The 13,742-nt window shown below is 39.3% G+C and overlaps 1 protein-coding gene across 1 annotated transcript in view; it reads left to right on the top strand.

Annotated features, from left to right (window-relative positions):
- The window catches only part of BBS9 (Bardet-Biedl syndrome 9), a 456,168-nt gene that overhangs the window by 381,900 nt on the left and 60,526 nt on the right, over window positions 1-13,742 (top strand). Inside the window, exon 21 of the mRNA XM_032592426.1 lies at window positions 8,755-8,977. Coding sequence (XP_032448317.1) covers window positions 8,755-8,977 — 223 coding nt within the window. The remainder of the gene's footprint in view (window positions 1-8,754; window positions 8,978-13,742) is intronic.

The raw sequence follows: 13,742 nt of genomic DNA on the forward strand, positions 1-13,742 counted from the left end.
ATTGTGAAAAATGACACTAACACTGAATCTTGTGCCACTCATTAACTTCAGATAACATTCTAGATACCTTTTCTCCAGACTTCTCCAGAATTGTTTGAAAGAAAACAGAAACCTAGTATATGGACCTTCTTGTAGCTGTTTCAGATTTATTGGTGGCCTTGACTAAGAAAGAAGTAGGTAGTCACAACTTAAAATAGTGAAGCTACTGGGTGGTTTTGAAAAATCCAAACTAATTAAATGGAGGAGACAAAAACAAAGAAAAGGATCCTGTACTTCTCACACTTTAATCAGTGGTTTCATGTATTGTTGGACATTTTCTCCTGAGTTTGGTCATTCCTTGTTCTTTGTTCTTTGATATTGTTAAGAACACAGCATCATCAGGGGAGAAGTTGATGCCTTTGTTCACATGTTCTTCTCTTGTCCTAGCTTTGTTAAATTTTCCCCAGATTCCATCAGATACATGGGTACTTAGGGAGTCTATAACCCCACGTGTCTTATGATTCTTTAATGGGGTGGCTGCTTCAGGTATTCTTAATAGTGAGTCCCTGAAATGACTATAATTCAGAGTCATCAGATTCAAATCTGACCATTGTTATGTTTTTAGGGGACATGGTGTCCTAAGACTAGTCCTACGTGTCAGTTTCGGTAGTTTATGCAGGTGCTAAAGCTTTGGTGGGCTCTTCTATAAGTTTGACCCATCCAAACTGGCATAGATCATACTCAGCAAAATTTTATTTAATTATATGCAGATTATTCATTCACTTGAATCCAGAAGCTGATTTAAATTTTGGTTCTGTGAATGTGTTGTGACCATAAATTTTCTGGGAGAAGACTCATATGATATTTTCTAAAGCCCAGTTTAGTAAAAGGAGCCTAAGGTGATATGATAATAGATTGAAAGACACACAATGAAATAGGAAAGAAGTGCTCTGTAGCATAAGTGATCAAGATTTATTTTTCAATTTTATTATTATTTTTTAGGATAAAAGTAACATTTATTTATAAAAGAACAATAAACAAATACACAAATGTATATACCAATCCATCTAAGTAACTAAGTATATACCAATCCATCTAAGTAATTGCTTAACTAAGTTAAGCAATTATGGTAGTTTACAATGTGATCTCAGGCTGATCTCTGAAAATACCACTTGTGTTTTTACTGGATATTATACAAGACACGAGTTTTCAACGTAATGTTAGGTAAAAGTTAAATTTAATTCTCTGAAACCAACATTCTTTACTTTCTCCCTCCCATCTCCACCCTTTAGAAGGCTCTCATTTTTTTTAATGTTTATTAATTTATTTTGAGAGAGAGAAAGAGAGAGATTAAGAACAGGGGAGGGGCAGAGAGAGGGAGAGAGAGAATCCCAAGCAGGTTCCATCTTGGGATGGAGAGCCGGACACAGGGCTGGAACTCATGAACTGTGAGATCATGACCTGAGCCAAAGTCAAGAGTCAGACACTTAACCAACTGAGCCACCCAGGTGCCCCACAAGTCTCTCATTTTTGACATGGAACCATATAAAGCTCTGTTCTGTCTTCTTCAAAATCCAGAGCATAAAAGGCAGATAAAAGCGGGGGATAAAAGGCAGGGGGTTAGAGCCCTGCAGTCCTGGATTCTGTCACAACTCTTCCTTTTAATAACTGTGTCATGCAGTGAAATACCTCATATCTAGACCATTAGCTGGAAGTTGTAATGCCTGCCTTCATGGGATGATAGTAAGAATTAACCAAAATATATTTGTAAAATTTTCAGCACATTTTCTAGCACATAAGAAATTTTTACTATTGTTGCTCTTGTTGCTACTATTTCTGGGGCTATTTGCAGGAACCAGCCCAGATTAGGTACCTTTTAGAGAGAACTCTTACAAGTAAGAATGATAGTATGGAATTAAGTACATACAATTGCCAAATATGTCTGAAATCTATGAGCATCTGCCAAGGAAAAACCATCTTCTGGGTTTTAACTGATAAGGAAACCAAAACCTAGAGAACTAAAATAATTTTCCCAGAAACAAACAGCTTGTAAGGAAAGGTGTCACAATTCAGCTTAGGTCTTCTGACTTCTAATCCAATGCATTTTTCATGATCCATGCTGCCTCTTAAATGGAAAGTTTAAGCAAGCATAAGTCATTAGTGAGAGGTGGTATAAGTGAAGGATCCGTGATGCATGCTAGGCTAATGACTTCAGTGGGAAAAGCAGCCTCACAGTCAGGACTTACCTTCTTGGGCCTCCAGTGTCTCCTATCACTAATTTGTAAGCTTTTCTGTGCCTTAAAAAACATGATTTTTATGTATTTGTTTCTAGTTATTTTCAGTAGGATAATTGGTCAAAATGATCTAATCTACCATTTCCAGAGCAACTTTCTTCTGGAATCTTCATTATCAATCTATTTGATTTTCCAGTCTTAATGTTTGTGTTTTGTTTTGTTTTGTAAATTCCTTCTGAATAGTGCTTGTTGATCAGGAGCTTTTCCTGAAGCAAACATTAGTGCTTAGTGAAGGTGTTTGGCTACTTGCGACATCACTGATGTTTTGTTTTGTTTTGTTTTAAAACTGAACATTGTCTATCTGGGATCAAGTTTTATGGTAATTCATGTAATCTACCATATATAGCATTGGAGTCAGAATGGGAATACCAATCAAATGCAAAACATAAGCTTAAACAAACAATCAGAGTTCCTTGGTTTGAAGCAGTCTTGTGCTTTCTGCTTGTATTGCAGCTTAAACTCTATGAAGGTTACTTGTCTTCTGTTCATCAAAGAATTTTTAGATTGTAATCCATTAGGAAGCAGTGTGCTTCATTTTTCACAAAGCAGTGGTGATAAGCCCAGTACCCTGTTTTACTTTTGTTTGAAATGTGAATTAGACTTTTACAGCTTTTGAATCATGTCAAGGAAGTAGAGAACTCCAAATGTCCAATAAATCACTTCAGATTAAAATTTTAAAAGAATGATATTGGGGAATGTTTCATTTTATTGGTGATGGGTTGAAAATTTAAAGCTGATTTTTTGCAAAGCTTTATTTTACAAAAACTGTTGAATATAATAATGTGAAACTTATTAAGATGCCATAGAGGCCATATAGCTTGGTGTCTTTTTTTTTTTTTTTAATTCTTGAAAGTTTGTGTTCATTATTTGGTCATTTTTCCCTGTTTTTAAAAATTCCAGTATAGTTAACATTCAGTGTTACATTAGTTTCAGGCATACAATATAGTGTGATTCAGCAATTCTAGACATTGCTCAATGCTCATCACAATAAGTGTGCTCTTAATCCCCTTTTATTTTATTGTGTTTTAGTTTCAAAGAGCTGTTTTACTTTTCAGGGTAAACAGCTCAACATTTTGAGCCCTCTGCATGAGAGAAAGATTCACTGAATATAATCTATTCTTTGGAAATAAACTGAACCCAGATAAATCCTGAAAAATTCTCTCATCTTCCAGAATGTATAATTTACAAGTATAGCACTAAATTTTGTTTGTACCTCAATTTGCAATGACCCTTCCTGTGATTATCTTTAGGGTATCTTGGCTAAGTATGAAACTCTACGATATAGCACAAAGTAATAATGACCATAAGGCTCCATAGAGCAATCATAAATACCAAAGACTTTTCCTTGTGCACCCTTTACATCTTTTCAAGAGGAAATTTACTTCTCTTTGATATAGTTCTCTTTTTCAGATAAATGAGTATGATGTAAAGGTTATCTTACCTTCAAATGTATAATGTAAGACAAGCTATTTCTGAGAGTTTTCTCTCCTCAGCTGAAATCTGGGCTATAGCTGCATAATCTCCATTTGCTCCTTTAGACAGATCTCCTTTTTTTTTTTTATATTTCCTCTCTCCCTTAGAACTGACTGTGTGCACATTTGGTGATGGGGTTTTGTGGTATTTCCCCCTATACTACTATAGTTAAGGATGTGGTAGTGCTTCTATTATAAACATACATTTGCAGAAGTTTGTAATTTGAATAAAAGTTTAAAGATGTTACTTTGAATATTGGACTTCAGTGGTGTGTTTGTATTTTCTGATTTTTTAAAAGTAGGATTGAATATGCATACTTTTTTCATAGTATCTTCCACTTACGATTTCAGAGTGCCTTACCATTCACATAAGATTGGGATGGCAAATAGTGTTATTCCTGTTTTATGGTGATGTCAGATGTAGCCCACAGAGATTAAGTGATTAACCTAAGGTCTTACAGAGAAGGGGAAGTTGAGGTGAAGGAGGTGAAGTTGGAACCTAGAAACCTAGAGGCAGCTGTCTTCAACCCAATTGTTTTAATACACAGGTGGTAGGAGAATACTCTTCTGGTTTAATTTTTTCTTTGGTTACTTTGGTTGATACCCTAGGAAATTAACTTTACAAATGTGGTCAAACTTTCTGCTTCTCACTATTTCTCATAAACCGCTTGCTTGTGCTGGTGTTTAGGCACAGTGACCAGGGCAGACTAGCAGAGCAGTTAGAGCAGAAGTTGGAAATTCAGCAGTGGCTGCCTGCTCTCTGGATAGCAAAAAGTGTAGCTCAGTTGACTGTCTTCAGTCAGGAGGAGGAACAGAGAAGAGAAGCCAAGGCCTTGAATTTATAAAGCTGACTCATAGAAATGAGGCATCATCTGGTACAGAGAGGCATCTGGAACCAGCATGGGGTATAGCAGCCTCAACCCAGGCAGGTGAAACATGAAAACTGAGCACTGGGAAACCATGTTGGCGGATGTGTGCAGCAGACAACTTGGCATTAGAGAAGTCAGACAGCAGGGCCACACCTGTTGGGTCCAGTTCCGTGGAGGGCATTTGGCAGGGGTAAGGCAGCCCGGTCCATAAAGGAGTAACTTTGTAAGCAGGCTCCCAATGTAGGGGCTCAGGTAGAAAGGGCTAAGACAAAAATGAAGTTACCACATGGGGTTGAGCCTAGTCCTTGGGAACAAAGGACAATCCAAATTATCAATATTAGACTAGATAAAGTAAGCACCAAAAACCTGGTAAATAAATTAATTTCTAATACCGACATGGATTATAAAGAAGATAAAACAGAGTAACATGTGCGTTTAAATTTATTTATTGACACATTATTTATTCACACGTTAATTAATTAGTTTAACTTCCCACCTGCTATTGTTTTCTAAAAACCACACATGGGATTTGAGAAGTAAAATCAAATCAGTTCTTACTAAAGAGCACATGCTTAGCAGTTTCTCCCCTTCTAGATAATTTTTAGCACAATTTTCCCGAAGTTAGGATTTTCTTTCACTCTCACAGTTAGAAGAGGGAAAATATTAGTACAATTGATACTCAACTGTAAAGGATAAAGAGTAGGTATGTGCATGGTGTCTGTGTGTGTGTGTGTGTGTGTGTGTGTGTGTGTGTGTGTGTGTGTGTTTAGGCATTAAGACTGAATATTAGACTTGTCAATTTAAGAGCTATAAATAAAAGTGGTGGATTCAAACACCAAAAATATGGTTAAAATAGCTTACCTTTAAGGTACTTCTCACACTGGAAGATTATGCATTTCCACATAGTTCTGGTTCACATTTCCTGAGGTAAGTATGCTACATGTTTGATTTATCACTGTATTTAATAAAACTCATTTCAAAGGCTCTTCATTTGTGTCATAAACTTTCCTTTTATTATCATATTTGAGTTTATGTAGCAATATAGTCCTTCCAAATAATAATCTTATATTTTAGTAGAAATCCTTCTAAAAAGTATTGGCATCGTGCCTCATTATATTAAAGAAATAGCCATGCCAAATACCTAAACATGACATGGTTTTTGACTTGATCTGCAAGTTGGCAGTAAGAAAGAAAATTCGTAGTACCTCCATGTTAACTAAATGCCATATCTACTTAAATGATCTAATATGCTACTGTAAGTTACGTATGAAAATAGTAGTTTGCTTAAACAAATAGTCTATAAAATTGTAGGAACTGTTTCAGTGCTGAAATGACCACAGAGCACACAAATGCCAAATTATATGCAAAAGATCTTTCCTTCTTATACTCCAGAGGTCTTTGTCAATGGCTCTGAAAGAACTTGAAAATATGTCCTCTCACATGACATCTGGTTTACTATTTTGTCTTAATTCACCTTTTCCCATTATCATTGAAATACAAATTCCATTTTAGATATTTGTCTAGATTTTGGTAGTTGTATAGAGATGCCTTTGTGGTAACTACTGGTTCATTATTTAGTGGTTTGGAGTAGGAAGCTGTTTTTACAGTTTTTGACATCTCTTGAAAGGATATTCAAGATGAGTGTAAAGTAATTAATTTGTATCTTAATTTGCCTAGCAGTGTCTATAATGAGTCAGTAAAGTAAAATACCTTGATTTCGGCAATTAGTGGGGAGTTCTTCAGTGGACATGTATAGAGTCTGCCATTAGGTCTAAAGAACCAACTGCACAAGCCTAGAAGGAAGATGTGTGGCAAGTATGAAAAAGGTCTAGAGTTTAGTTTTCTGGTCACTGATTGTGAATCAGGAGTTGATACAGTTGCCAAGAGAGCAGAGACAACCAGAGGCCAGGCTGGCAGGGAGAATTGCCTGTAAATGGGAAGGGTGGCTATTTCCTAACCTGTACTCCCATCCTTAGCCTGGTGTCTTGGGGTCAGTTTAGGGTTCTCTAGTTAGCTGTATAAATTTTTTAAGTGTTTAAAATTTGAGCTCATTCAAAGACAAGTGGTCAGGATGGAGAGAAAACTTGAAACCATGTTTATATTAGGAAGAGCTGGAGGAACTGAGGCTGTTTATTCTGGAGGCGAGGGTACAGAACTGCTGTCTTCACAGATATAGAGGGCTGTCATGTAGAAGAGAGGTTAGATTTATTGTGCATGGCTCTGGAGGGTAGACTAAGGGCCAATGGGGCAGATTTTGGCTCGGTATAAGAATAGCTTTCTGCTGGTTACACATGTCCCTGGAAGTAGTGAACTGCCTCCAAAAGTTGTAATTTTGGACTGTGTGAAGACAACCATGCCTAGACAGATGGTTGCTATTGTATATGGGGTCCTAGGAAAATCCCACAAGACTGGACTAAAGATCTCCAAAGTCCTCCCAGCTCTAATATCCTAGTTCTCTATCTTACCATGTCTCTCTCTGTCTAGCTAACATATTTCTTTTTTTTTTTTTAACGTTTATTTATTTTTGAGACACAGAGAGACAGAGCATGAATGGGGGAGGGTCAGAGAGAGGGAGACACAGAATCTGAAACAGGCTCCAGGCTCTGAGCTGTCAGCACAGAGCCCGACGGAGGGCTTGAACTCACTGACCACGAGATCATGACCTGAGCCGAAGTCAGCTGCTTAACCGACTGAGCCACCCAGGCACCCCTTTATTTCTTGATCACCCTCTGTTTATTAAACATAGTGCTAGGGGTATGGAGAATGCCAGGCACTCTGGTGGGGAAACCAAATACACAGCCAGCCACCACAGCAGAGGGTAAGGAATAACCTAATGCAATTTGCGTATTTGAAAGACAGCTCTAGCCAATAAGGTTGAGGATGAAGCAATGCAAATAGTAGATCTCTGTGGCTGGGTGGGGCATGGGGAGGGAAGTGGGGAGGGCGAGGAGGGTGGAAGGAGGTGGGGGGGAGTTTTCTTTCTGAGTCTCAGGTTTCTCACCTCTTATATAAGGGGCTTGGAATATTCTGTAGCATTCTGTGTGAATAAATTCACTCAATGTCTTCCTCTGTATTTTCATTTTGATTGTCAGGCCTGTGGAGCTCTAGGTTTTGCCAACCTCTGGGTATAAATGGAGTCACAGTGGCAATAATACCCAGATTTCACTCGTGCTTTCATATTCCCACTCGTGCTGTTTAGGACCTACAGACCTCTATAAAAGTTGTACCTGGCTGTCTCTAGGACCCCCCAGGGATGTGCAATGGGAGCTTATAGCCGACCCCTCCTGCTTCTTGCCCTGTTGTTATCTGAACCCACCTGCGGGTGGTTCCTCCTCATGCCAGTTCCGCCAGTGCTGATACCCTCTATGATCACGAAGAGGTCCCTGCCCGACATTGTTATTCCTAGAATTACAGCCTTCATGGTGCTAAGGGGTCACTGCACTTCTTGAGGTTTTCATTGTAGCACAGCCATATGGTCCCAGCAGAAGTGGTGTAATGTCCCACTTTCTCACTTTCTGTCACTTTCTGTCACCTGGGCAGTGAAGTGGGACTAGATAGGCTTGTGTCTCACAAAATCTCCCTTGAAATAAACTCTTCTGGTTTCTGCCTACAACCCCAAGGCTGTGGGACCAATAGCTGTGAGAGACGCCAGGATTTTCTCTACATTCCAGTTTCCCCCAAGATATTCAGAGGACCTCCCTGTCCTGGCCAGTACTCTTTCAGCAGAAAGATAAGGCAAAATGAACTATAATCCTGGCAGCTTCAGGATCCAGGTCATCAATCATACCTATACCTGGGATTATTATTATTGTTATTTATTATGTCTGGCACAGGGCTAAATGCTTTTCATATAGCATCTCATTTAATCACCCCAGCCTTTGGAGCTGCAGACTAATATTAGTATACTCATTTGTAGATAAGGATGTGACTAAGAGGAATTAAGTAACTTGCTCCTGATCAAACAGCTGTTAGAGCTAGAATTCAAAACCAGACTGGTATGAAATATTCCAGAAACCAGACTCTCAACAAGTCCCTAACACGTGGACGTAAACACTCAATCTTCTAACTTGATGAACAGTAAGTGCCTACTTTGCTCATTTGTCATCTTTGCCTAAATTCAAAATTGGCTCTTGTATCTAGGGCTGGGAAGAAACAGTGGATGCTGCCATTTCCCACCTCTTGAAGACTTGCCTCTCAAAGAGTTCAAAGGAGCAGGCTTTGAACCTCAGCAGCCAGCTGAACATACCCAAAGACACAAGCCGACTAAAGAAACATATCACCTTGCTCTGTGATAGATTAGCCAAAGGTGGACGGCTCTGCTTAAGTACGGATGCGGCAGCCCCACAGACCATGGTCATGCCAGGTAAGAGCTTCATCCATGCTCCTTAAACACAACTACTTTACTCAAATTAAAGGAATGCGCCTGAGGTTGTATTTGGGGTTTACATTTCATATTAAAGTGATGATAGCCAAGAAAATTGCTTTCACATTTCCCCTCTGATATCCCAGGGTAACCACTTGGATAAATATTCCTGGGGTATTTGCTTGCTAGACATTTCTAGAATGGTATGTCTTTTTTCTTCCCTCTGTTTTTAAATATATGAGCCATTTTGTTTTGCTTCTAACCAATAAAAAGTGGATTAGCGAATAAAACTATTTTTAAGGAGAAGTTTTACTAAATGTGGTCTCGCGATACCATATTTCATAAATGTAAATAGCATAATACAAGCACTTAATGTAATCCAGATGAGTCCTATCCCTTCTGGTGTTTGCTTGGATTGTGGTCATCAGAATAAAGGGGAAGAGACAAAGAAAAAGACTGGGATCAGGAGATGTGAACAAGCTCCAGAGTCATGGCACCTATAAGTCAAGGTAGAGAGAGACACAGCTTGCCCTACCAGGAGCAAAGTGATGGCCGTGGTCATCCAGGTCAGCTCTTCCCATGGTCAGAGGGGCCAAGCAATCAATGGTGGTGTACTTGTGTCCCTCATAGGCAGCAGCTCCCACGTACTGCTTCCCTCATGGTGTCTGTCTTTATGGCAACAACAAAGGACTTCAAGTGTATAAATGAATTAAATGCAGTAGCTGTACTATCTATTTCCTTCTAAAGCAAGCGCCCTAGTATCAGAGAGAAGTGGTGTGGTTTTCTCTTCTTCCTTCTTTCAAGTATTATGTGCTCCTTCCCACCCCCATGCTGATGCCCTTCCTCTTGCTTCCTTTTTCCCTCAAGCAGCATTCCTAGAAGTAAAAAGGAACGCAAACGAAAACCTAAAAAGATAAACATAGAGACAGCATAGCATAATCTAATAAGCACAGACTCTGGAGGCAGACAGACCAGTGTTTGGGTCCTGCCTTTATCCCTTACTACTTATATGACCCTGGATATGTTAGTTAACTTTCCAGAGTCTTAGTTTCTTCCTTGTGAAAGGGGTGTAATAATACCTCCCTTGTCACTGGGGCCTTAGATGTTTGTCAAGTGCCTAGCACGATGCCTGGAATAGAGACACGCTCAAAAAATAAAGCTATAATTATTACCATTGTAATATTTAATTATTACCTGTTTTTTTAAGTTTTATTTATTTAAGTAATTTCTACACCCAACATGGGGCTCAAACTCACAACCTGAACATCAGGAATTGCACGCTCCAATGGAGCCAGCCAGGTGCCCCTTAATTATTACCATTGTGATATATGTGTAATTCAGCCTGTAAATTTGGGGGTGGGAAAATAGCTCATTTGGGGTCATGGGTTTCTATATTCTATGATTTGAAATATTTGAAAAAATTTTTAATGTTTATTTTATTTTTGAGAGAGAGACAGACAGAGCATGAGCAGGGGAGAGGCAGAGAGAGAGGGAGACACAGAATCTAAAGCAGGCTCCAGGCTCTGAGCTGTCAGCACAGAGCCCCACGCAGGGCTCAAACCCACCAACCATGAGATCATGACCTGAGCCAAAGTCAGATGCTTAACCGATGAGCCACCCAGATGCCCCTGATTTGAAATATTTTTTACCTTACTTACGCATGGACAGAACCTAACTTTTATTCCAAAAGAATATTTTTAATATGACATTTCAGAATAGAAATGTCTTTCCACCTAGAAACAGTTCTAATACAGTTTATCTTAATCTACGCCCTCTCCATCTTGCCCTTGTTAACATCATCCTAACTAGTCCTTTGGCCTCTACTCATCTATCTTCTGTCCACTATTACAGATTTATTTTCATTAGAAATAAATATTTAGGTTTAATGAGATAGTAAATGAAAAACATTTACTATGATCAGCACTCAGTACATGGGTTTCTCTCCTTCCTTGCTGATTGGAAAAACAAAGGAGGCTTGAGGGAGAGGGACAAATATGTGAAAGAGAAAACTGAAGAAAGAGATGGGATCAGCCCCCGATTGGCTGGCACATCTATAGAAGCCTCAGCAGCCCTGCCTTCTGTTCCCCACCTTCCTGTCTCCCTGTCTGAGCCTCTTTAGAAACAGCCATTAGGATGCCAGTGACAATGCTGTTAGCAAAGACCTGCACGCCTGGAGAGAACACATGCTCCCTTAGTCACATTTGTTGATTATGGAACTTTAGTCATTTGTTTAAATAACTAGGTGTAGAAACAGCTTGAGAGCTGTGTCCATATAAGCCCTTGATGCAAAACTTTTGAATGTGTGAGGGAAGGGGCAGAGGAAAGGAAGAGGAGAAGGGAGGGAGGGAGAAATGAAGAAACGCAGGAAGATGGAGAATGTATTTGTTCACAAAGCAGGCTCCTGTAAGCCAGGTCTATGCCTCTCATGCCTAGTCTAGCCAAGTTCAGTCCACTGGGGAGGGTTTGGCTTTCTGCTGTGCTGTACTGTCATTGTCTTCATTGCTTCTGCTTACCCATGACCCAGTTTTTTACTCTGGTTGAGTGACTCTCTATCCCCACTGGCTTTGATCCAGTCATGGTAGTGAGTTTTGAAAAATTGTTAAATCAGTGTTCTTTGTTATTAACATGCTCCATTATTACCTATAATACCTTTCCTCCCTAGAACTCAAATTTTTCACACACTTCTTTCTGTCCTTAGCACATTTCTCAGGTGGAAAAAACATGTAGGATTATTGCTTTTTATAAACAGAAAATGAAGTTAGGAAAAGCTAAATATCTGATCAGAGTTACATGGTGACCAGAAGGATTAAGTCTAGAATCTAATCTAGCCTACTGTGCTTCCCTCTAGACTACACAGACCATAATGGTACAAATACATTTCTAGCCCAAGCTTTCTCCTGTGTAAGCTGTTCTTGATCTGCCCTTCTTTTCACTTAAATTAGTCCAGCACTGTTGGGGGTGGGGGGGAAGAGGGCAGAAATAGTTTCACACTATTTTGCTGTGAAGAACATGTTAAAGATTTGTCTTCGCTTGTGGTTTATTTTTATCATCTCCATAGGTGATATGATACCATTATCACAGAGATAATAAGAAATACTGTGTTATTTTCTGCTTCAAGCCAGTAATTATGCAATTTACAGTGTTAGTTTAGTTAATAATAATTGGTTTCAGAATACACGATGGTAAGTGGCATATTAGAAAGGAATGAGTTTCTGAACACACAAGCGCGCGACCATTTTTCATAGACCTGATCTTTTTTTTAAAAGCTGGGCAGGAGTGCTCGCTTCGGCAGCACATATACTAAAAGCTGGGCAGGAACTCAGAAATCATCTGGTTCACCTCCCTCACTTAACAGCTGAGGTAACCGAGGCCTAGGAAGATGAAGCGACTTAGTGGTTGGTGTTAAAAGGCAGGAGTGTGTGTAATTTTACCATGTTCCTTATTAAATTGCAGATGGATAAACATCTCAGAATAAAAAACCCTTGGTCTTTTCTAGCCTCATGACTTTATGAGCCCGGCACCTTGGATGTGCCCTTTCTTTGCTCCAGTAAAGGCCATGATGACAACATCCTCCCTGGCATCCAAAGTTTGAAAATCTTTCCCACTGGGAATTACCTTGTGGGCTTTTTGCCTCACATTTGTTCTGTTTGCCTTTATCAACCTTCAGATTCTCCATCAAGATTTAGCCTATCCCTTTCTGGGTAAATGATTTTTTAAAAATTATTATTATTTTTAAAATTTTTATTGTAGAACCATCAAACTTCCATGCCTCCTGCCTATAGCTCTGGTATTCACATTTTTTTCTGATGGGGAATATTGCACTTCCATTAAATGTCTTCTTTCTAATCTCAGTTGTGTGCATCCCCTTAGAGAAAGAGTCACAGAGGACCAGGGCAGTGTTTTTAAAAAATCTGAATGTGAATGCCTGTAAGTGGCCTAGCTGGCTTCTTATACTTGTTTGTTATCTGCTTGTCCCTGCAGGTGCTTGAAGCTGAGAGATTTGCCTTAGATTGCCAGAGGCTTCCTTTTATGACCTCACTGTCTAGTTTGACATTTCAGGGGCTCTAATTATAGCTAAGACTTGACTCCCTTAAGCACATTTATGCAGAACTTAATGCACATGTGGGTGGGCCTAACTTATGGCATTTGCAGGCAAATCATTTTAACCTCATGAACGCTGGAGCTTTGTATCATTTCTGTATGGGTTTTTAACCTTCATGTGTCTAGGTGATGCTTTGCCCCCCAAGAAATGGAATGATGACCCATCAGCTGGAAGCTTGGAGAGCAAATGGTGTGGGCCCCACAGCAGGGCAGGTAGAGTAAGCTGGGCAAGAAAAAAGGCTTAAGGGCCATCCAGCCTGGTCAAGTGCCTCAGGGGAATATTCTCTTAACGTGATCAAATGAGTCAGACATTGCAATGGGCCATAGCTTCAGCTGTATTTGGTTTGGCACTTTCGGATTCCTGGACCTCAAGGAAGCTGATTTGGGGTAGGGGGAGAAAACAGTTTTATAAATAAGGTGAGCCTTTTCTCAGGTATGGGTCAGAAAACATACTTTGAAATGTGGTATGGACCACCACAAAATTGGTCTCTTGTACGTCTTTACTCTGTTAAGTGGGTAGAAGAAAACGGAGAATAAAAATTTGAATAAGGTATCTATTCTGTCCTTTGGGGAAATATATTTAAAACTCCCACTTTTTAGTATTTTAAATTTGAGTTAATGACCTTTTTGCCTTAAGGGTTTGATGTTATTTCAAGGCTTTTTC

The sequence above is a fragment of the Lynx canadensis genome, chromosome A2 (genome assembly GCF_007474595.2).
Source record: "Lynx canadensis isolate LIC74 chromosome A2, mLynCan4.pri.v2, whole genome shotgun sequence".
Lineage (NCBI taxonomy): Eukaryota > Metazoa > Chordata > Mammalia > Carnivora > Felidae > Lynx > Lynx canadensis.